Genomic DNA, 25,763 nt, shown 5'->3' with positions numbered 1-25,763 from the left:
ACTTGCTGGGCCCAGCGGCTGCCCCTGGCACAAGCAGTTGCTGTGGGACCCATCGTGGACTCCTCAAATTATTGCTGCCTCTGTTGGCCATGCTCAGTGCGGAAGTGTTGGCTCCCCTGGAAGGGAGCTGCCGTGGAATCGGAGCCACACTGACCGTCTGGGCAGGCCCCACGCAAGGCAACAGGTGAGCCCTGTTCTCAGGGCATTTAGGCACCGAGGAGGTCAGAGAGCCAGCCCAGATCTTCTGTAGTGACTAAGGCACTGGGGCGAAAACCCAGAGCCTCTCAAGTCCGCTCCGATCTGCCTGGAGCAGAGGGGCGACTGGGCAGCAAGGTGCTGGTGGGTGGGGCTGGGCGCAGGGATCCTGAGATGGTTTTGCTCCGGCTCTAGAGCAGAGAACTCTGCCCGGGCTTGGGCAGTCTCGTCCCTTGGTCACTGGGTCCCTTATGGGGCTGAGAGGAGCTCAATCTTCTTTCACAGCCTTAGTGGTTTTCAAAGTACACGGTGTACAAGTAGCCTGACACGGAATGAAGAATGGACGTCACCAAGACAAGGGGGGGGGGTCCTCTGATCTGGCCACCCAGCGAGGGGACGGACAGCCCGTTACCGAGTCTAGAAAGACTAGTTGCCATGTCCTGTCACTGAACCAGCCAGGTACCACTGGAGGGCAGATCTGAAGAAGGAAAACCATTCTACCTGGGAAGCTGGTCCACATGAGACAAGAGAGAAGACCTGCAGCATCTCCAAAACATGGTTCACAAGATGCAGGGTCGGCGGGGAGTGGTGGGGCACTAGCGTCTGTAAATGGGGCCAGTAAGTCAGCTAGGAATACCGGATTTCCTAGTGGACCCCACTGCACTGACATTATTTCTGCTAGGAGTAGAGAGCGAGGCAACCAGCTCCGGTGTACATTGTTAATCAACTATACTCCAATTTTTATAAAAAGATCTATTAACATGTTCAGGTGACTGAGGGGGCCTTGAGAGAACTGGAAACCAATTTGGCTTTCTGGGAGTTTTCCAGGGATCTCCTCTATGCAACCTCATCTATTCCCCTTTTACCATCTACCCTACACAATAACAAGAAGAAACAGAAAGGCTGTAAGACCAGCTACGCGTATTGTTAACCACAGGGTTGATTTCACCTACGTTCGTTCAATGTAGGTTAACCTGTTGGGTATTTTCCCTTCAAAAAAAATCAAAGTCGGAAATATCTGATGACCCCAAAGTTACATGCATTCATTCCAAACCCAAGCTGGGTGTCATCATCTGCAAGACACATCTGGCCCTTGAGACAAAAGCAGATGGGTCCAATACTTGTAAATTTTATATTTATTATAACAAAAATGACATGTTCATTTGTGCATTCTGCTTTAATACAACTCTTGGTATGTAAATGATCTAACTGAATTCTATACAATCATGCTGATTGTGGCAGCAGTAAGGAACACAATTAAAAAGTGTCTGCAAAAGAGGCTGGGTGGGAACAGGAGAGGAAGAAAAAGGGTCCGAGGCCCCTCGGGTGCAGGTTCGTTTCCAGTGGCCTAAGGTCCACCTTATTTGAACAGCAATGCTCTTAGCAACGCTCAGGCTCATCATTCAGTGAATTAAAAAAGGTGGGGGGATGGGGGGGTGTGGGCGGGAAGGTGTGTCAGTTGTTTAGTCCCTTATGCCAAAACTACAAAACATGTGAAGCATCACTATACAACACTGAGCTATTTACAATAGAAATTTTTCAATCAACTGTTCTCTCAGAGAAAATTAGTGAATCCCAGTGACTTAGGTCACCTGACAGAGTAAAGCAACTCCTAGGAGTTAGTCTCCATATTCTACAAATGTCTATCATTTTCAAGACAAAAAAAAAAAAAGGCTTCCCCCCGCCTCCCGCAAAGAAATACAGAATTACAGTATTATTAAATCATTTAGCACTGGCAACCTGCCCTGCCTTCCAGACAAACAAAACAACACAAAGCCACTTTAAAAAGTATTACATTAACTGTTTCTCTGTAATATATTAAACCTTTCGTTCTTTGTCTTTACACATCTGATATGTTAGGGGAAGAAGTTAACAAATTTAAATCATATTGGTACAGCATCACGAGAAGAAAAGTGGTAATTATTTTTTAAAAAAATGACCAACAGAAGGGGACCGTACAGACTGGCTGCAAGGACAGGCTGGGAAAGCGTCTGGGAGAAGGGCGTGGAGTAAACCCCTGGTTTAATGGGAGCCTGGGAGGCTCTGGCAACTCAGCCGTTGTTGGTTAGTTTATTTTGAAGCAGCGCGCGGTGGGTCATAGCGGTGTGTCACAGGAGTCCGGCAGCTGGTCCACCGGGCACTGCCGCGGCGGCGGCTGCACGTGGAGCTGTGAGGGCGGTGGCGGCGGCGGCGGCTGCTGGTGTTTCATGATCTCTTTGACCTCCTCCTCCAGCTCCGGGGGAATGATGAACTGATCATCAGGATCCGGCTGAGCCGGGGCTGCAAAATAGCCCCCCGGCTTGCGGAGAGGCGCGTCCGTGGCCACCTCTATCACGTTGTGGCTCCGTTCCTGGGGCGCCACGGAGCCGTTAGCCCGCCGGCGCCCCATGGTCCCCACGGCGGCACAGTCCGCCCTCCGGGGCAGGGCCGGCTCGTCCTCGTTGGCGCTGATGACGATGCCCTCGTCGCTGGCCTCGGCCGGCAGCTGCAGCAGGGGCTGCTGCCTCTCCTTCTCCTTGGCGCGGCCGCAGTGGATGTCCACCTCCACCTCCACCCGGCTGCCGTTGGTGAAGACGCCCTCGATGGGCTCTTCGTCATCGCTGTCGAGGCCGTTGTCGGAGAAGGCGCTGGAGAAGGTGGCGCTGGACAGCTGGCGCTGGAAGGAGCTGGACGGGCAGGCGGGGTGCAGCGAGCAGCGCGGCTCGCTGGGGCAAGCGGGGCTGCTCTCGCTCAGGGTGCCCGGCGGGGGCTCGTCCGAGGCCGTGGACCCCACCTCGCTGCTCATCTCGGACGTGGAGAGCTCGCTGCTCATCTCCGAGGCCAGGCCGCTGCTGGACGACGGCACGCCCAGCCCGTCGGCGGGCCGCTCCTTGATGACCATGCTGACGGAGGGCGGGAAGGTGCCGGGGCTGGGCGGCGGCACGGGCCCGCCGGCGCCGAGCTCGCAGCAGCAGAAGCTGTCCTCGGGGACGCTGAGCTGCACCACCACGGCGCTGACGCTCTCGCGGCAGCCGTAGCTCTGCGCCAGCGTGCACAGCTTCTTGGCGGCGGCCAGGGCGTCGGGGACGTTGCGCACGGCCCCCACGGCCTCCTCGACGGACAGGCTGTCCCACAGGCCCTTGCTGCCCAGGATGAAGAACTCGTCCTGCGGGGTCAGGGCCACCGACTGCACGTGGGGGCGGGGCACCACGCTGGGGTGCAGGAACGTGTAGCCCAGGATGCGCGTGGACTCGGTCACTCCGTTCACTTTGCCATCCTGGAAGAAGAGGGGTTTCCAAACAGACGTTACCATGGAGCACGCGGGGCGACGTGCGGCTTCCCTGGGGCCTCCTGCGTGGGGGACCACCGGAGCGTGACACGCGGTCCACGGGGGGAGGGGCTGCCCACCCTCCTGTGAGTGGTTCATGCCCACCTGTCATCAGAACCCTGGGGCAGAAGCCTGGGGCAGGTAAGAAGCAGGAGGGACAAATGGAAAGTATCTCAGTTACTCCCTTTATTGGGACCCGTCTATCTCCAAAGCAGACCATCATCTGACACAGCAACATGGCTGATTAGCACCTCCTGGAACCCACAGGGGTCCCGAGAGGAAGAGCCTTGCTGAATGAGCCAGTGCCGAGCAGCCCCCGAGGCAGGTGCGTTCCAGATAACGCAGGTGCGTTCCAGATAACGCCCGGAATCTTAGGTCACTCCCCAAAGCACATCAACCATCAGGGGCGGGAATGTCTGAAGGCCCAGAAGTGAGGGGAGAGGCACTGTTTTAAACGTAAGAAGGTTAAAAACAATTGGTGGGGAAATCTTGGGGTGACTAGCTGGGTACGACTGATCGCGTTTGGAGAGGTAGATGCTTAAGAAGTGCCAGCTCCTACCGCTTGCCTGAACTCACTTTCCTGGCAGCAAATGGAGACGACGAAGTCTCCTGCTTCAGTCCAGCTGAGTTCACGCCACTTAAACCACGAACCAAAGTTTCAGACCACTTGCCAATAAAAAGCCTTTACTCTGAAGCTGGAGGAGGGGAGGGGAGATAATCCCAGGGTGTACCTGCTCTGTTCTTTACTCTTCAAGTTTGAGGTTCTCGGGTCTAGGACGTGCCTCTACATGCCCCTATTTTTAACACCTTTTCCAGAGGAGGCGCCATTAGGACAACTTTTATGTGTGTCTGGGATGAGGGAATAGTGATGGTCTAACCATCTGCCTCGAAGCAAGTGTTTCTTCCGGAGAATACCCGTTCCCTTCCCAACCCTACCACATTCCTTCATTTGGGGGGGCGCCCCCCAGCTCGGCAGACAATCCCGCCACGCATACAAGCAGGCAGCACAATTCGAAGTAAAATTACTAAAGCGGGGCTTCAAGCACAATTTTCAACTCTCTTAATTCTCCTAATATATTTGTTCTTCCCCAAAATGTGGAATTTGGCAAAAATTACCCTCGCTGTTCTGCCCAACCCTTTAAGATCTCACCACATCAGAATCAATGATTTTGTCCGTGTGTGTGTGTGTGTGTGTGTGTGTGTGTGTGTGTGTGTGTTTGGGGGGGCATACCTCAAGGCAGGGAAATTAAAAAAAACTACGCAGCGATACAGACAAAGCGAGGAAGAGGGAGGCAGAGAAAGCAGGAGAAACCTCTGAAGCACCAACTGTGACGCATTTATGTAGCAGAAATGGTTAGTCTTTGCATCGTGTAATGCTGAACATTTAATTCAATACGTTTAATAGTGTCATTCAATCCCATCTGAGACTGTCTAGCGTCCATTTGAATCCTCTCTGCTCTCAGAACAAGCAGGGAACTACATTCTGCGCGCGGCCTCCCCTGCCAGCCCCTCGTGGTGGATCCCGTCTGCATCTTTCTCACGGCCCTTGTCACAGCCTGCCGGGAGTCGCAGTCTTTCTCTACCGGACTGCAAACGCTCACCACTGTCTACCCAAGCCGCACATGCTTCCAGGGCTTTCATCCACACGACTGGACGCCTCCTGGGGGCAGACGTGTATCTCCGGGGATCCCGTCTGTAGCCCACATCGCGTTTCCGGTGCGCAGCAGGTGACCCACACTGTAGGATGAGCTAGTGAGTGGGGCACAGTTCCTCCAGCCCATTCTGGAAGCTGCGCTACAGGGAATCTTCTGTAATGAAGACTGACACCAGTGTTTCTCAACAGCGGCGCTCCTGACATTTTGGGCCGAATCATTCTTTGCTGTGGGGCTGTCCTGCGCCCTGTAGCATGCCTAGCGGCATCCCTAGCTTCTCCCTGCTGCATGCCCCAAGCATTTCTGTTGTGACAACAACAGTGTCCTCGGACGTTAGCAAGTGTCCTGTCGGGGGGAAATGGCCCCTGGCGGAGAACCACTCACTGCCTTACTCAAGTGGAGCAGGAGGCATGAGCCAAAGTCACTACTAGTTACATCTACACTGATACGCACACGAGCCTCATAAGACAGGACAGATACACTGCCATGCCCACTTTACGGAGGAGGAGTCTGAGGCTTCAGGTTTAAAGGTCGTAGCCTCCAAGCAGCAGATCTAGGACAGGAGGACCAGCGGCGTGACTTCAGGGCTGGGGGCTTCAGCCCCCGCCGAAGTGCCTCCGAAGAGCGGCTGTGAGGATGAGGTGGTATCACGGCACAGCCCTCGGTGCGGAGAGGCCGTCGGTAACTATTTTATTACTCTGTATATTATAATGTCTTCAGACATATCACACACAGAGTTTGCTCTATGATACTACGGATTTGGAATTTTAACTTCGATGTTTAAAGAATGTTCTTTGGCGGGAAATGCTCCCTGGCTGATTCTGCCACGACCCTGGCCCTGTCCTCCCCCATCCCGAGGAAAATCCCTCTTCCTCACCTCCGTGATAATGGCCTTGTGCCGTTTGATTCTCTTCAGTTCTTCCTCACAGCTCATAACATATGATCTGGACAGAGGCAGCGGCTTCCCATTCCGACAGAGAACCGTTTGGCACTTGCCCACGTTAGCAGAGGTCAAGGTGAAGGGTCCTCCTGGGTCCACAGGGTCATGCTTGATATGACAAAGGACAGCAGCACCTCCAAGTTTCTGTCCAGCAGTTCCAAGCTTCCTGGAAAACGAAGAGATGGGGTAAAAACCCACACACACCCGTCACATGTAGTTTTGCCAGACCGTACCACTGGACGGGGCTAGGAGGAAAAACAGAACTTGGGGCTCCACCAGGCCTCTTTCACCAAAGCAGGCACTGCTCAACTCAGGAAAAGAGCCTGTGGAATCTGACACACACAGACACAGACACACACAGACACACACACACACACACACACACACACGCACGGAGAGGTGTCTGCTCACAACTGGGGCAGGTGTCACTTCACCACGAAAGACCCAAGGAGCTGCTGTGGAATAAAGGAGCCCTTATCCTGCTGCATCCAGCCTGCCACTCCCGTATCGGCGTGCCCCAAAGACAGCGGGAATGACCGCTTCTCTCTTCATCCCCCTGTCTAAATCCCCTCTGCTCCCGAGAGAGGACAGCCGGAGTGACCACTTAACAGGAGCAGGTGTAAACACACTACACCCACTGACACTTCAGAATTACCTGACCACCCTCTCTCTTTATTAGGATGTTTGCTGGGACATGCTTTCAAGTACTGCACCATTCATGTTCTTGTCCTATTCAGTGCAGACTTTCTAGATGAGTGATGTCTATTCTAGAATATTCACAGAAAGGACATTCTAGTAATGAAGCTCCAAAGTGCTTTTATTCACCATCAGTCCATACACGTATTGAATACACAAGACACCTGCAAGTTCTAACAATCAAAAGGAGGTAAGAACTCTTCTCAGAAGCCCCACAGATGGCAGTGCCTCCCAGACGGATCCTGGGTGGTACAAAAGGTTAAGATGGACAGACGCCCCCGTTTACAAAGGCAGACCCTGTCTAGGTTAGGCAAGGGGCACCACTAGCGATGGAAACCAGGGCTGCCTGTTCATATAAATTAGGATGTCAGGCACAGAGAACATACAGTTCTCCTGAGGACTGAAAAGATCACCACGCACCCCACATCCTGTTAACCAACAGGGAAAGTAAGAGGCAAGCAAATGATCTAGAGATGGGCTGACAATCTGGGTCTCTAAACTCCAACTTCTGCACATCTACGACCAGACTGGACTTCAGGCCCTGCCAAGGCAGCACTGCTTTCTTCCTGTCAAAGGCACAATGATTCCTCCCAGCAAAGCCAGAATTAGGATGGTATTTGTGAGAAGTACAGCTAGTAATCAGAGTCTGAGGCTCTTAAGTTCTTAATTCTCATCCAGTGTTTGAGGGTCTATAAAAAGTAGACCGCTTAGGAGTGTGTGAAGGGTGTGTGTGTGTGTTACGTGTGTCTGTATATATGAAACGTGTTGGCTTTTTTCCTAAAACAAGATGGTGGTCAAAACAGCAAAGTAGATAGATGTCCCTGTCTTATACCTTATGGCATTAAGGTATTTAGAACAATGACTGGTATATATTAAGGGCTCACTAAATATTAACTGTTATCAGCATCAATTATTAACTGCACATGCCCACTAGAGAATCTGAAAGACAGGTGAGTCGAGCAGCAAAGAACCCCACTGGGCTTGCCTCTAATGAGCTCTTCAAGAGTATTCATGACTTAGGGGAACTTTCAAGGCTTCTCTGGGCCAGCATTCCTTAGCAGACACTTTTTCTACTCCTGTTGCAAAGATACTTCCTCTGGCAGATTATCAAGGCAGGGAAAAGGGAGAGAAAGAGAAAAGATAGTCATTGTTCCCATGACCTTTAGAGCACTCTCCACTTCCTGGTCCCACAAGAGCAAGTGTTTGCAGTACAATATTAATAGGCAGTTCCTTTACAACCTACAAAGCCTTTAAAGTGACAAAAGAGCGAGCAATTCTTCGAATGTGGGAATGCTCGTAACATGCAGCCCTCATAGTTAGAAACAACATTCCACAACTTCCACGGTGACCAAAAGCTCTAGGGAATGGCCTAGGATTCTACTAGTAACACTGAACATTTAATAAAGGGGGAAAAACAATATATGAAGAATGATTTAACTCCTGGCCTAAAATTTGACCATCTCAAGTTCTCGAAGGTTGGCACTTCTTGAATCAGTGACAGTGTTTCATAAGGGGGAACAAACCGAGATGGAAACAGTCCATTTCAAAGAGCAGTCCACACGCCAGAAGGTCTAAAGAGTGTCTGGCGCTCACATGATTTGGGGTGAGGGGAGTGTGTCGTAAACGATCTGGTGAAAATCTGGAATCACGACAGGCCTATGAGACCGGTTCTGGGAGAAACTGAATTCCTGTCACTGACTCGGCCTCCAACAAAGTTGTCTGAACATCAGTGTGTCTCAAACGGAACACAGTCCAGCCCGGATACTTGGGCAAAACCAAATCGCCTGAATGCATCTTGAATCACGCATATTCAACAACAGGCTTTGAGATTACTGGACACCTGTTTTTCTAACCAGATGGCAAACACTCAAAGAAGAGCAAGAAAACACAGGGCAGGTGCTCTAAGTTTTACCTTTGCATAACAATGAACGTATTGACCATGTATTCTTCTTCGTTTTTTGTTTTCTGCAGCTCTTCCGCCAAAATGTCACTCATGGTACACTGGAGAAGGTAGGGCACCTCCACGTTCCGGTCTCCATCAAATACACCATACAGGGCCTCCCGGTTGTCACGGAAGTTATTCACCGACAGGGCTGCAACACACAACCTGCAAAGCAAGAATGCTTTGTGCTAAGTTGACTCATCTTTCCTTCTCCATGCCCAAACCAACTGAGTTTTTTTCAGATTTGCTTAATCCAGTCTTGTCTCTTTCTTCTTGACTCCACATAGATTAAGAATAGGTAAACTAACCCCAACTAATTTATATCAACTAATTTCTGTGAGTGAAGAAAAATGATAAGCACATATTTATGCTTCATGGCTTTCCCCCACTCTTCTCTTCTGATGATTTTATTTTTAAATGGTAGTGAAAGAAAGACAGTAGGAGGCATGGGAAATAACACCAGATTATGAATGCATATGTTCACATTCATTCACAAAACATTTATCAAGGAGAACTTCCACATGGAGCAAAAATGGAGTAACAACTAAAACACTAGGAAAAGTACAGGAAAAGTATATACTGGTGGGAGGAGAGCTGCACAGGGCACTCTAGAGGCCTGCAGAGTCTCTCCACTTAATCAGACTGTTTCCAAGTAATGTAACTGTGTCCCATAAATTGTCCAAAATGAATAAAAGACTAGGAGAAAAATTGAAAGCCAGGGCATCAGTAAGTGGTGAGATGACTTCAAGCAGCCCATCGCACAGGGGATTGGAGTCTTCAAAAGAGAAGAGAGACAGACAGAAAAAAGTTTTGAAGCATCAATGGATGGAAATATTTCAAATCTGATGAAAACTATAACCTACAGATACAAGAAGCTCAACAAACAGTAAGTAAAAGCACGTAAAAAAACTTAACGGAGGCACATCAAAATCAAATTGCTGAAAACCAGGGATAAAGGCGGGGTTTGGGGAGTTGAGAACAACATATCCTACAGAGGAACAAAGGACGGATGACAGCAGAGTTCTCATCAGAAACAGTGCAGGAGACAGCGGAGTAACATCTTTAAAGTACTGATGGGAAGAAAGTGTCAACCTGGATTTCTAAACCAGTGAAAACAGCTTTCAAAAGTAAAGGTGCAAAAAAGACATTTTCAGACGCACAAATAAAAGACAACCACTACAAGAAATGTAAAAGGAACTACATGAAACAGAAGAAAATGATACTACCAGATGGAAATCTGGATCTACATAAAAGAATGAAGTGTATTGGAAATGACAAATAGGTGAGTAAATATAAACATTTTCTTTTTCTTATTTTAAAAATCACTTTAGAACAGTGGTTCTCAACGGGGGACATTTTGCCCCCAGGAGACATTTTGGCTTGTAACGATTGGGAGTGGTGGTAATATTGGCATTTAGTGGGTAGAGGCCAGGGGTGCTGCTAAATATCCTACAATGCACAGGGCACCCCCCTCCTTCCCCTGCCCCACAACAACAAAGAATTATCTGGCTCAAAATGTCAATAATACTTAAGTGGAGAAACACTACTTTAGAATAACTGTTTAAAGTAAAAATTTTAACAATGTATCCTGGGGTTTACAACAAAAGTAGAAGTAAAACACATGACAACAAGAGCACAAAGACTAGGAGAGGGGAAATGGAAGTACACAATGTAAGGTTCTTATAATACACGTGAAATGATATATTACTTGAAGGTAAACCTTATTAATTAATAAGGTAAAGGTTACGCTATAAACCCTAAACAAACCACACACACACAAGTAGAACTAATACGAATAAAGGAGATAAAATGGAATAAGAAATATTCAATCTGAAAGAATGAAGAAAAAGAGAAAGAGAGAATCAAGAACAGATGAGACAAGCAGAAAACAAATACTAGTAAACTGGCAGATTTAAACCTAACCATATCAATAACTTCATTAAATATAAAAATGGTCTAAACACCACCCAAAAAGACAGAAAGTCAGATTATATAAAAAAGCAAGATTTAACTAAATACTGCCTGTAAGAAATACACTTTAAATATAAAGAGACAGGGGCTTCCCTGGTGGCACAGTGGTTAAGAATCTGCCTGCCAATGCAGGGGACACGGGTTCAATCCCTGGTCTGGGAAGATCCCACATGCCGTGAAGCAACTAAGCCCGTGCGCCACAACTACTGAGCCTGCGCTCTAGAGCCTGAGCTCTGCAACAAGAGAAGCCACCGCAATGAGAAACCCACGCACCGCAACAAAGAGTAGCCCCCGCTCGCTGCAACTAGAGAAAGCCCATGCAGCAATGAAGACACAACACAGCCTAAATAAATAAATAAACAAATAAATAAATGAAATACACTTACTAAAAAAAAAAAATCTAGATTTATTAAAAAAATAAATAAAATAAATAAAGAGACAAATAGCTTAAAAGCAAAAGGATAAAAAATGATATACAGTGGACCCTTGAACAATATGGGTTTAAGCTGTGCAGGTCCACTTATATGCTGATTTTTTTCCTCTAAATACTACTACAGTACTACACAATCTGTGGTTGGTTAAATCTGCGGATGTGGAACCTCGGATACAAAGGGCTGAATGTAAAGTTACATGTGGATTTTTGACTGTGTTTTTTGACCCCCGCGTTGTTCAAGGGTCAACTATGCTAAACACTAATCAAAAGAAAGCTGGAATAGCTACATTAATATCAGACAAAATATATTTCAGCACAAAGAAACAAAGAGTCATTTCATAATGTTAAAGGGGTCAGTTCATCACAATGCTATAACATTCTAAATGTTTATGCACCTAATAACAGAGCTTGGAAATACATGAAGCAAAAACTGAGAGAACTACAAGGAGAAACAGATAAAACTATAGTTACAGTCTCTCAGTCACTGATGGAAAAGCAGACAGAAAATCAGTAAGGATATTTAAGACTTGAACAACATATCAACCAACTTGATCTAAATGATACCCTACCCAAGATTTTTTCCAAATGCACACCGAGTATTTACCAAGATAAACCATATTCTGGTCCAGAAAATGTCTCAGTAAGTTTAAAGGATTCAACTGATTCAGAGTATGTCCTCTAACCATATTGGAAAAATTGCTTAGAAGGAAATTTATAGCTCTAAATGCATAGAATATTAATACCTTAAGCCCAAATCAATGACCTAAACTTCTACCTTAAGAAGCTAGAAAATTAAGAGCAAAACAAACCCAAAGCAAGCAGAAAGGAAATAATAAAAATAAAAGCAGAAGTCAATGAAATAGAAAACAGAAAACAACAGAAAAATCAATGAAACCAAAAGCTGGTTCTTTGAGAATATTAATAAAACTGATAAACCTCAAACCAATTTGATCAGGATAAACAGACAAATGACAAATGACAAATATATCAGGAATGAGAGAGGGGAGAGACATCATCACTACAGATCCTACACATTAAAAGGAGAAAAATGGAATGTTATGATCAAGTTTACGCCAGTAAATTTGAAAACTAGATGAAAATGCATAAATTCTCTGAAAGACGTAAATTACCAAAGTTCATTCAAGAAGAAAGAGATAATCCTATATTAAAGAAATTGTATGTTTAGTTATAAACCAAAGAAAATTCCAGGCCCAGATGGGATTTATTAGTAAATGCTACCAAACATTTAAGGAAGAAATAATATACATTCCAAACTCTTCCAGAAAACTGAAGAAGAGGAAATACTCCTCAACTCATTCTATGAGGCCAGCATCACCCTGATACCAAAACCAGACATAGACACCACAAGAAAGGAAAACTACAGGCTAATCTGTGAATACAGACATGCTCAACAAATTACCAGAAAACTGAATCCAGCAGCATATAAAAAAGGGTAATACATCATGACCATGGGGAATTTTTTCCTGAAAATGCAAGGCTGATTCGACGTTTTAAAATCAATGTAATTCACTACATCAACAGACTAAGAAAGAAAAAATATGATCATCTCAATTGATGCAGAAAAAGCCTATGACAAAATCTGATACACATTATAAAAACTCTTAGCAAACTAGGAATAGAAGAGAATTGTCTTAACTTGATAAAGGGAGTCTACAAAAACACTTTTAACATCATATTTAATTGTGAAAGATTACATTCTCACCAAAGAAGATATAGGTATGGATGATAAGCATGTGAAAAGATGATCAACAATCATTAGTCACTAGGGAAATAAACATTAAAACCACAATGAAATATCACTATTAGAATGATCAAAACCACTACCACCACTGCCACCACCTGATCTTACAAGTACTGGTGAGAATGTGGAGCAACGAGAACTCTCGTTCATTGCTGCTGGGAATGCAAAATGGTACAGCCACTTTGGGAAACAGTTTGGCAGTTTATTATAAAATTAAATATATACTTACCATAACGACTCAGCAATCCTTCTCATAGGTATTCACCCAAGAGAAATGACAACATTTGTTCACCCAGAAACCTGTATGCAGGTTTATATGTTTATGGGATTTGTATTTGTATTTGCTAAAAAATAGAAACAATCTAAATAATTTATCCTTCAAGTTGTGTATGGATAAACAAACCGTAACATATTCACGCAATGGAATAATACTCTGCAGTAACAAGGAACAAATTGCTAACACATGCAACATCACAAATGAATCTAAAATGCATGATGCTAAGTGAAAGAAGCTAGACTGAGAAGGCTATATACTGTATAATTCCATTTATATGACATTCTAGAAAAGGCAAAACTAATGGAACAAAAAACAGATCAGGAGTTGCCAGGGGCTGGGAGTGGGGAGAAGAATTTGCAACAGAGGGGCATGGAGGCATTTTGAGGAACTGTTCTATAATCTGATTATAATGGTGATTACACAATGATACTCCTTCATCAAAACTTGCAGAGCTGTACACTAAACAGGGTGAATTTTGTTGAATATAAATTATACCTTCTTACTGTATACAAATTAATGAAAAGAAAAAAGTTATTAAGCACCTAATATGTATCATGGCTAGGTAACAGCGGTATGAACCTAAAAATATAATTCCTGATCTTAAGGAGTTTGGGGATAAATAACAATAGTAATAATCATTATCATTAATGATAATAATAACTAACATTTAAATAGAGTTTACTATATGGCACATGTTATTCTAAGTTCTTCACGCATGTAATCAGTGGATCCTTACAATAACCCTATAAGGACAAGTAGTATTTTTGATGAGGAAAGTAAGCTAAAGAGAGACTGAGTAACTGCTCAAGGTCACATAGCAAAAAAGTATAGAGCCCAGATTCAAAGCCAGGAAATCTGCCTCTTACCTCAGTACTTTGAAATTCTTGCCTCCATTTATTAAAGAAAAAAAAAGTCATCCCTAGTTATATGACAATTAGTGGCAAAGTAAAATTTAATTATATAATATTAAATCATCTTATAATTCTGTCTTCCTCTGTAGGCTCCCCTTGCTAGAAAGAATCAGGCAGGGGGTATGAAAAAAATAACGTGTTTTAAAAGTACAGTGGTGATTTTTTTTTTCCGCTGAAGCTTCCTGTTTGTTTTTTAGTCTGAGGAAGAACCTAAATTATAGGATTGCAGCTCCCTGCTTGGATTTTCCCAAAGGATCTGAAATGACCTGATAGGGAGGCAACACAGCACCAGTACCCATAGGGGAAAGTGGGAGGGAGAGAAGAGAATAGATGTCTATTGAGATTTGGGGGCAGGGACAACTGCATATCTCTCCTTCCTTCAAAGCAGCAAGCTTCTTGCTTATATATCTACTTTATCCACAATTCAAAAAGAAAACTCTTGAGAAACTTCTGCTGGCAAAACCAAAGGGTAAAAAAGCAAAGGAAAATTAAGTGAGGGCCAGGGATGGCATGGGATTTCTGAGGTGCTGGTAATGTTCTATTTTTCAATCTAGGTGCTGGTTCACTTAAGGACGATTCATAGAGTTGTATGCTTACCGTTTATCTTACACTTCAATATAGCAAAAATTTTTTTAAAAAGGGATTGTGGAAGGGGGAATTATGTAGGAAAAAATACCTAACTGGTCACTGCTTCATTAATATACATGAGTAGATAATACATTTTAATATCCAGAGAGGTTTAAAAACCAATCTTGGATTTCACATCAGTGTTCTGGAATTAGCAGTTTCACATACTGGTGTTTATAAGTAAGACAGAAGATCTTTTAATCTAAAAAAAGAAAGATCTCTAGGAAGGAACTTTGAGTGTTCCAAAGAATGTATAGTTTCTTCCTCTCTCCCCCAAATATAATGATATACAGTACAAAGTACATAGAAATAAGCAGTCAGAGCCCAGACGCAACTGGTTATTCTGCCTGTTTTGGGGGGGGCGAATGGAACAGAGATGTTGAAATGGGGGCTACGTCTTCTCTAATATGCCAAAGCACACTCTCAGGGAAAGAGGACAGGATCAATGCGTCAGACGCACAATGCGAGTTCATTCTGTTTTCTGACCCAAGGAAAAGCAGTCAGCATGGCAACCACAATTCCACCTTTTATTTTCCATGAAGGGTATTCAAGCTAGTCAGTGGTTCTCAATCCTGGATGCACATTAGAATCACCTGGGGGAGATTTTAAAGCATTCTGATTTAACGGGCCTAGGCTGGAAAATGGTCTTTAAAGTTCCTCACCTGACTGATTCTAATGTGCACCCAGGGTTGAATGCTGTTAGCTATTATGGGATCATCCTCCGCTTCCTGTTCTTCCCCTGCTCTCAATATTTTATGTTCTTATACCTTAGCTAATTAAATTATGACTATTCTAATTTATAGGATCCTTTGCTTTTCTAGTACTGATTATCAGCACCCCTTCATAAAAAGCAACCAAGGGCTTCCCTGGCGGCGCAGTGGCTGAGAATCTGCCTGCCAATGCAGGGGACATGGGTTCGAGCCCTGGTCTGGGAAGATCCCACATGCCGCGGAGCAACTGGGCCCGTGAGCCACAACTACTGAGCCTGCGCGTCTGGAGCCTGTGCTCCACAGCAAGAGAGGCCGCGACAGTGAGAGGCCTGCGCACCGCGATGAAGAGTGGCCCCCACTTGCCACAACTGGAGAAAGCCCACGCACAGAAACGAAGACCCAGCACAGCCATAAATAAATAAATAAATAAATAAATAAAATTAAAAAGCAACCAAGCCTGAAGAGCTGGATTACAATTCTCAAGAAATCAACATCTGCATCTGAGACAGGGAAGGTTGGTGAAAATAGGGAAGAAAAAGAAATTAAGATGGACAAGACCTGATGGCAAGACAAGCAGCTGACATTACAGGGGATGGACATCAAACTCCTGACAAGGTAATTTAGACTGTAAAAAACAGCTCCACAGAAACAGTGACTGTCAATAACATAAGGGATCTCGAATATGGACAATCAAGGCTACTTCTACTCCTTTAATACTATCCCTGTCTTGCTTGGTAAACAGGCTTCAGAGAAAGATAAGGGGGCTTTTCAAAGGAGCAGGGATGCATTTCAATACTTCTGCCTTCTCCAAACACTGGAGTCTCACATAGATATAATGTGTCAGTTACACCGTATCCTAGCAACATCCTCACAAAGAGAGAGTATGTGATGCCAAGCAGGGCTTAGCCTAATGTTCCAGCCTAAGTCATGAGGTGGCCTCACTCTGCAGAAACATGCTGAAATAAATGTGACACGGGGAGAGTGTGTGCTAGCACTGGGCTTCTACCCCACTAAAGCAGGGAGGCGGGCGGGTGACGGTTCTCACTCCAAAGTTTCACCCCACTTACTTGTTTTTCACCCCTGAAGCTTCGGTGTAGCCATGGCTCCATACAGCTGGGGCTCCAGATGCATCGCCTCCGGAAGGCTGATCAATCTTGAAACAGCGGATATTACTAACCAGAGAAACGGAGGGGCCAGGAATCATTAAAACAGAACATGTGCAAATTGCTACCTTTACCTGAGAAATGAAAAACACCTAAGCACTCTGTACTTACCATTTGTGTTTAATGTGTCTGAAATATTTATCAGCAACAAGAACTAGCTACTCATCATAATGAAAACAAAGGGGCATATATACAGAGCATGAAAATTAGTTTTATTAGCATCAAATATTGGTTATTAGGCACTTTCACACACACACGCACCACCCCTAGATGGCTACCCTCTCCTGGGGATGAAAGGGACAGCTCTCAACCTTGGCATGAGAAAAGAAACTTTAACTATTAAGTTAGGTGTATTCTCACAACATGAAGCCCAGATTTGAAAAGAATGAAACCCAAGCCACGACTGTACTGTGTTTGGATCATATGAGAGAATTCTGCAACACTCATCCTCAAATCCAGTATCTGCCCACATCACCCCTTCAAATATGTCACAGATATTACTGGGGACTTGCTATCCCCTGAAGCTTCCAATTCTTTCCTCACCTGCACAACCATGCTGAGACCAATATCATAAAATTATGAAGTAAATGAGGGGTATTCAATAAATTACACATTAACTACATATAAATAAACTGGGAGACAAATTCTTATCTCACCTCAGCTCTCATATGCTATAACTGGTCCAAAAGGACCCAAAACAGAAATATTAAAAGAGTAAACCTTCAAATGCAGTTCATTAAAAACCAGCCTACTAGAAAGCGTTCAGTGCTCACAAACAGGAAGTCATACAGATGTGAAGCAGGTTTTTAAAAGGCCGCCTACCACATAGTGAGATAAATCCCTATTTGTAAATTGCCACTAGTTTTTTCCCCCCTTACTTAAACAAGAGAAACAGAATTATGTATATCTCTTAACACCTAAACAATTTTGTCCTGCGCCCAAGAATTTAAATTATCTGTTGGCATTCATTAACTCCAAAATATAATAAATACTGAATACCTTTCCTAAGAACCATTCAACTCAGAAGTAAATCAATGTCTAATAATATTCACTTTGATTCTAGAAATATTTGGTGGCAATTTCTTTTTAATTTAAAAATATTTCATTAAAGAAAAATTTCTACTCTTAATTACCAGAAAACATTCACCTTTTCCTTTATCCTAAAAAAGCTGAAAAACATAAAAATCATAGGTAGTGTCAACAGAAAACCTCAAAATCAAATACCTCATTTTACAGCAGGGCGATATATCCTCCTTTCAAACCCATCAATAAAAGGTGTATTTAAAAAGATAGTCTGCTGTTGTTTGCTTTCCATATGACCTGGTACCAAATTTGATCCACGTACAATGGTAAGCAATGCAATGGGTTTCTTAAGGCATACCTTAAGGTTCTCCCTACATTTCTCCTACCTTTCTGAGTTCTGGAGAAAAACGGAAGACTCCTTTCTAAAGACATTTATACTCTTTACAGAACAGGGAGCCTTCAAAGAAATAATTCCATTTCCTAGCCTGATTATTAAAGAAAAAAATAATCCTTAAACTCCCCCATAATCCTTTCTAGTGAAGCAGCAATCTCTCATTTCCGCCAAGCTGAACACAGTGTGACCGAGCAGCTGTCTGAAGTGACCTGGATGTTGACTCTCGTACATCTTGAAATTAGTCTGAGGGAATCTGGGAGCCGGAGCTCAGTCACACGGAAGAGTTGCCATATGGCCTAAGCCTGCCTCATGTAGAACAAATAGGCCAAGCCTCTAAAAGAGCAAGTAATACATTAGATGTGGAAACTCTCCCAAGTTATTAAGAAGCCACAACCTTCTAGATATTAAACAGAGGGTAACGTTTTTACCTAAGAGTGTTATGATTTCACTGTCCGTTACCAATTTTTTTTTTTTAATCTGAGAGCACACATGTGCTGCACTGTAGTAGCTCTGGCCACTCCAGTAACATATGTCCTTTGGTAGAGAATTTTAACAGATACTGTCTTATGCCTATATAATAATGGGGTCATTCTATTATATATATGGTTTTGCATCTTTTTTCTAATTACATCATGAACATTTCTCCATGTCATTTTATATTCATCCTAAATTTAATTAGAAATATCTTGATAACTATCTCTGTACCTAAAATAAATACCGTATCTCTGATTAATTTTTAGAATAAATTTTTACCACAGAAAACCTTGGTCTAAGTATATGAATACTTTTAAAAGCTTGATACACAGGGCCAAAAGCTTTTTTAAAAAGTTATATCGATTTACAACCCTCCATCAACACCAATTTGAGGGAGAAAAATGTTATCATTTAAATATTTTATTTAATATTTCCTTGATACACTAATAAGGCTGAATATGATCTTTTCATGTAACTATCCATACTTTGTTTATTAAATGTTAATGTCCTTCACTTATTTTCTGCTTGAGTGAGTACTTATCATACTGACTCAATAAGAACATTTTCTATTAAGAATATTAATGCTTTTATTTTTCTTATTTTCTGCCAACGTTTCTTCTCAGTTTATCATTTGCCTTTTAGATTTACCTTTGATAGCTTTTGGAATAGATATCTAAAACTTTTATGTAAAAAAGTATTTTTATATAAAAATATACATAACATAAATATCAAAACCACTCTATACATATTGACTTCTTTTGTGATTTCCTCCACCCCCTTTTCTGGCCTAAAAAGTCCTTTTCTGGTTTGTAAATATATCCATATGATTTCTTCTTACTTTTAAAAATTATTTCATTTTACATATTTAACTCTTTAATTTAGCTGGAATTTATGTTGGTGTGCAATGAAAATTCAACTTTTATTTTTCTCCAAACAGCTACTTCCATTTATTAACAGATTTTTATATAATTATTTTTACCATAAAATTATGTCATATTTGTGAAAACTCAAAAAGTTACCCGTTATAAAGATGAAAACGGGTTTCAAACGGGTTTTGCTAATCCATGTATTCTTAGTTCTGGAAGTCCCTTAGACAGTGTGTAGGCCATCCTCCCTAAGAGATGAGAAAACTAAGGTCTGCACACACTGAGGGATTTGGGCCAAGGCTTTACATACTGATACACAGTGGAGAGAGCCTGGGTCCCTGTGGCTTCCCGAGGACACTGTACTTAGGCAATATTCTTCAACTAAATCAATTTTCTCATTAAGTACTTAAAATATCAACGAACAGGCACTAATTAAGCCAATTCCAACCAGGAATCACCTTAGGTGATTTTCAAATTTTGATATGTACTAAAGCCTAGGATAATAATAATGGACCACCAATATTACTCTTCTTTTCAAAATTCTTCTCCTTTTCAGTTTTTTCTCAGATATTGGAAGATGACTTTCAGCAACAGATATTACAACAGGGTTTAAGCACAGATGGCATACACAATGTCTAATGTGTGTCAATGTCTAGGACTGTTACTTTAAGATACACTGCAAAAAATTCTGAAAATTCAGAAAAATTTAAAGAAGAAAGTAAAGACCATCCATAATTATATTATCCAGAGAACAGCATCATTTTAACATTTTGTTTTATATCCTTTTAGGAATTTTCTAGTTGTGCATGTGCACACACACGCACACATACCCAAATGCACACAAATTTATGTTACAAAAAGCGGGATTACACTATACAAATTTCTTTGTAAACTTTCTTTTCACCTAACGTCATATGCAGAGATCTTTCAAGTTAGTAATATAACTCCACATCATTGTTTTTAGTAGCTGTATAATATTTATTATGTGAAGCATAATTTAATTTTATTGATATTTAGAGTTCTGTGATGAACAGTTATAAAGACATCTTTTCTAACAAGGTTAACTTTAATGTTTTACATAGTGAACTCCAACCTGTTATTCTCCATCAACAGAAAACATGAGACAGTACCAATGAACTCTCTTCCCAAAACAGGAAGACAACTTAGCAAGATCTAACTACCCTACTCTCCCAGTTTTGTTTAAATAACCTGAATTTTAGTTCCAAATTGTTCATTTACCCCACATTATGAATCTCTTGCAAAATCCCTTTGTAACATTTGCATTAAGCATCACACCATATTATTCGTAAATGAGATGTATATTTATTTCTTGGTTGTTCACTGCTCTCTCCTGTGTCTTTAAATCCCCTTTTCCTCTTTGGTTTCATTATTCTCATCTCTTTTTGTCTGGACACTTTCTCAAAAACTTTCTGAAAGGACACGAGTAACCAATTATTTGAAAATTTTTTTGGCCATTCGTCCATTTTGGTGAACTACAGACTCACAAATCACTTCACTTCAAATGTGTGTAGATAGACCTAATAAGTCAACAGATGCTTCATATTCCATTTAATGTTTTGACTAAGTGATAAATGTCATTTTCAGTGAATAGCGATGGGGCTGCAGCGCTTCACAAAATACTTACTTCAGCAGCTCCAGGGTTTTGTGATCGAGGGCAAGTCGGGGGTTTCCAGTCAGGTCTAGTTCTTGCAGTTTTGGAGGCAGGTTTTCTGGTAAAGTGACTTCGCTTAGCTCATTACAGCTCAGGTCCACGCACTGAAGGAACAAGTGGAAACACGAGGAGATGGCCTGGAGAAGTTGTTCAGGTAGTTCTATGCCCCTACTCGTTGCAGGAATATCAGTGTGACCGTTCATTGTACTATGATGGCCAAATGCAGAAACTACGTTTGTCTGCTATTCTGCCATAAACATTTAAAACAGACTTTGCTAAATGTAATTAAAATTTTACTTTCTTTGAATAACACAAATTCCATGTTCTTCATACTTCCCAGCTTCATCCTTTTACATGATCTCTACATTTAAAAATTAAGCATTAACTGAAAAAGCCTAAAGATAGTGTCTCACTCACATTGTTCACAATATCTCCGCACTTGCTGTGGCCATGAGGGTTACAGTTACAACATCAAGATGGAACTTTAAAGGGCTTGTCTTTGGTTTTTAAAACAAACCAAAAAACACGCAAAATGAGGAGAAGGCAGAGAACGAATATTCAAAATGGGAAGATAATTCAAAAGAAGCTAAATAAGAAAGTGGCGAAAGACTAGCAGGTGGGCCTGCCTACTATATGCACGGGAAAAAGGCAGGAGTCAAATACAGATCCTGCACTCCAGGCATCCAATACCTGGACTCTCCAACAGCCCTGCCTAATCTCACTTGGAAAACTGCCACAAAAAGGTTCAGCATACCGATTAGAACAAAACTTATGTGTTATCTGTGAATGGGAATAACACCACCTTTCCTGCAAAATGTAAGGCTTAAATGAGCTAAGTCCCAAAAGGAGGTGCTGCATTTCTGTTACGGGAGCGGGGGCCAGGGTAGAAGAAGGATCACATGCACAAGAGAGAACAGTTGGCAATTTTTCTGATAAGAGAATGTGTAACCAACAATTTGGCAGAATGGGGAGAAAGCATTCAATTATCTGGCTTGAGCTGGTGCCTTATTATAATTTTTTAAAATGCCTAAAGAGCATATTAAAAATCTTAAGGTGGACTGAAAGGCAAATTGTATCCAAGAATTTCAGTCTTAAAGTGGACAAATTCATCTTTATCTGGAAAATTTTTTAAAGAACTTAAATCTGTTATGGATTGGGGAGGGGTAGAGACTGGGTAAAATGAAAACCTCTATTTTTGGAGAAATATATCCTCAGTTGAATTCAAACAATACAATGTTTCCACACAAATTGTTTTATACCCTTGCTCTGAAACAGTAGCAATGATATCCTGTAATTTTTTTTTTTATTATGAGAGCATTATAACCACATTATAAAAAGTTGGACAGAGATTAGAAAACTTACCGTTAAATTTAACACCTGAACACAACCAGTGTTAGAATTCTATTTTTGTTTCTTTTAGCCTTATTATTAATATAAAAAAACTTTTAAAACCCATAAATGTAGGTACAATTCCATTACATTTCACTTATTCTATGTCTTCACTCCCAACACCTTTTATAGTCTTAATACTTTCAACAGAAGTACAAGAATTCACTTAACCTAAACCTTAACAACAGGGACATGGTCATCTCCTTTTTTTGTTTTTCCAAATATAAATAATGGTTGCGTGAATAGCCAACTGGACTTTAACGAAACACTGATAATACTGGTAGTATGGGCTATTCTGGCAGTATGGTCAGTATACATCAGTACAGATAAAACAACACATGGTGTCAATACAGTCTCCTGGTGGTGATGAAACATGAGCTTAAGGACTGACAGGTGTGGGTAACACAGAACGAAAGTGGTTGACACAAACGAATTCAGAGGTCAGAGCATGCATTACGGGGAAAGAGTAAAGACATTTTAGAACATTACTGAATTTTTTGAAATTGGTGAGCAATGTTTTCTAATGTTACCTCCAAAGATTTAAACTTTCACAGTTCTGTAGACGTAAAATTGCTCATTCTTTAAATTATCAAATTATGAGTTCCATAGGGTATTCATTTATAAAGATAATGTTGGCGATAGTAACGCAGATCTTAAGAGATGGTGCTTACGCACTACCCCCGCCCGGGCCCATTTCATCACCAAGTCTTTAATTCATGGCAGTCAGTTCCCGCAGTCCTGTTCTGACCCACATCACGTTTCCCCTGGAGGATTACGATGGCGTCCGAACTTTGCTTTCAGTCTCACTTCCCTCTGCTGCATTCCCCACAATGCTGTCAGGGTGATTCTCTGATGTGGTTTGTTCTATCACATCACACTCCAGCTTCAGTCTTTCTGTTGCTCCCTACTACCCTTCAATCTGCCACCAAAGTGCTCAGCATGTCAACTAAGGCCTTCACCCCACCTTTCACCACCTGCTTCCTCACACTCTATATTCAGCTGTGTCAAAGTTAACTCTTGCATGTGTCATGTTCTCATTTGTCTGTGCCTTTGCACATGCTATTCTCTGTGAATGGAACTCTTCAAGCTATCCTTGCCTTCTACCTGGTAATCTGCCTTATTCTTTTAAGACTCAACGCCACTACAATGTCACTCAATTCCACTACAGCGCCTGTTTCAATTAGATGTCCCCTGTTATAAGTATCTGCTTATTTATTTCTTTCACTAGACCATGAGCTCCTAGAGAGAAGGGACTGCTTCTTCTCCTCCTATATCGGAAGTGCAGTGCACTGCAAAGAACAGAGGCTCGATAGATGCCTTCACCGAAAGGAGGAACAAATAAACAATCGATTGCCTGGCACTTGGTAAACAATTATTTGTTGAATGAATAAATGAATCGATCTTACAAGAAGGTTCTTCAGTAATTAAATTTCTTAGGATGGGAACTGAGATACACATGTTTAGGTTAAATTCAGTCTAGAATAAGTAGCACTGCAAAGCAATTGATACGTTTTTAAATGCTATTGTTTCTGCATGAGAAGGAAACTCTTTTCTTTAAGGGCAGATAAGCGAAGAAACACATTTATATAGTTTTGCACACTGAAGGAGGTTTATTCCTAAAAATTACAGGACACTGGTACTTGGTGCCAATCTACTGGTGTTAACGCAGATAGTGAGTGCTTTACTTACAAGTACTATTTCCTATTCTTTTAATAGTCCTCAACAAACACTTGTTGACTGAATAATTGTAACAGCGACCACCAAGAAAATAGAAAATGTGGAAGTGAGACCTAAGGAAAAAAATAGTACCCACATATTCTATGTTGTTTAATGTATATATTTATATTTAGTGCACTAAAATTTTCTTGGAAATACATTGTGAAATAGAATATTGAATCTAAAACGTTATCATCCCCTCTTTCAGGCCCATTCTTGGACATAGGTAACAAAAATCACTCTGCTATAATACAAAACTCTGGTAAGAATACTCAAAACAGAATTATCCAACCCTCAGAAAAAGTGAGATAACTCATAGTTGAGAAGGAACTCATGATTTAGAGGAAATGACTGCTAATACAATTAGATATGAGTATAGGAAAATAATCAGTGTATCTTAAAGAAAAGGGAATACAATGTGATGTATAGTTCAAGTGTAATTACCACAAAAGTTGCAATATCTTAATTATGATGATTCCTCACAAAACATTACTAAAGAAATAAACATATCAATTTTCACAGCAGTGTATTATTCATTATCTGCCAAATAATTGCCTATGCTGCCCTGAATCAGCAACTTAACAGAGCTAGTGAGCTCTGAGGTTCTGCAACCCCCTTGCTTCTTCCTTCTTCAGACCACAGCTAGTCCCCCACCTCACCCGTGCTGCTCAACAGCTCTGACAGCTCCAAATGGCGGGGCTCCCACTCACCTTCTGCACTCCCTAGTCCTCACAAGGTGAAAGCTGCTGATGTATAACATGTTCCCCCTCCGAACAGGTTCACTAATTTCCATTTTGAAGTCAAAAGAAGAAAATACATCCAAGTATTCAATCAAAATAACATTTATTTAGCATCTACTAAATGGCAGACAATAGGCCAGACATCAGGGACCTCGGGAGATGGCAGACACAGTCCCCACCCCGAGGAACTCCCAGGCTAAAGGGGGAAATAAACACCACTACCTACCTCCAGCTGCTATGATCAACGATGTGTACAAGTGTGCGTGGCTGTGACAGTGAAGGGGCAGCTACTGAGACCACAGAGAGGGCTTTCCAGGGGAGGATTTTTGTGAAGAATCCAAATTAAAGATAAAGAGGCAGATGGGAACAGGAGGGCATCTAGCAAGCGCTGACAGCACGTGCACCAGGCAGGAGACAGAGTGACGCACGGTATACCAGGACACGAAGCAAGAGTGGTTGGTGTGGTTGGAGGTGGTCGGGCCCGAGAGCAGGAGATGAGGCTGGAGAGGCAGGTAGGGGCCAAACGGTGAACTACAGATTGTGTCTCACGCTGAAGTCGTCTATACCACCTCCCTCTCTCAGAGTTCTATAGGAACCCGAACTTTTAGCTTTAGAGTAAAATACATGTACACACATGTGTAGTATTTCTCATTATATAACTTTAAGTCAAATTCTCTTTTAACACTTAAACTACTACATATTCTTGATGTTGCAAAAGGCTAAGCCATCATCACTGTAGGATGTTCACACATCTAAGTAAGCCTATTAACTAAGAGAGCCAGTCTGAAACCTTTTACTTTAAACACAGACCCTAAAGCCAAGGTTGAAGTTCGGTTTTTCTATGTCATAGTGTATTTGTCTATAATTATTCAGGAATGTATATTGTTTAAACCTCCCCACCTT

The 25,763-nt window shown here is 42.3% G+C and overlaps 1 protein-coding gene across 1 annotated transcript in view; it reads right to left on the bottom strand.

Annotated features, from left to right (window-relative positions):
* Positions 1-1,313: 1,313 nt before the first annotated feature.
* Positions 1,314-25,763, bottom strand: part of PHLPP1 (PH domain and leucine rich repeat protein phosphatase 1) — a 214,717-nt gene continuing 190,267 nt past the window's right edge. The window contains exons 13-17 of the mRNA XM_068563442.1: positions 20,989-21,119; positions 16,491-16,595; positions 8,703-8,897; positions 6,032-6,260; positions 1,314-3,451 (exon numbers count right to left, since the gene is read on the bottom strand). Of these exons, the coding sequence (XP_068419543.1) occupies positions 2,291-3,451; positions 6,032-6,260; positions 8,703-8,897; positions 16,491-16,595; positions 20,989-21,119 (1,821 nt within the window). The 3' untranslated portion in view covers positions 1,314-2,290. The remainder of the gene's footprint in view (positions 3,452-6,031; positions 6,261-8,702; positions 8,898-16,490; positions 16,596-20,988; positions 21,120-25,763) is intronic.

Source organism: Eschrichtius robustus, chromosome 14 (assembly GCF_028021215.1).
Source record: "Eschrichtius robustus isolate mEscRob2 chromosome 14, mEscRob2.pri, whole genome shotgun sequence".
NCBI lineage: Eukaryota > Metazoa > Chordata > Mammalia > Artiodactyla > Eschrichtiidae > Eschrichtius > Eschrichtius robustus.
The sequence above is the reverse complement of the archived record's forward strand: the minus strand, read 5'-3'. Positions and strand labels throughout refer to the sequence as shown.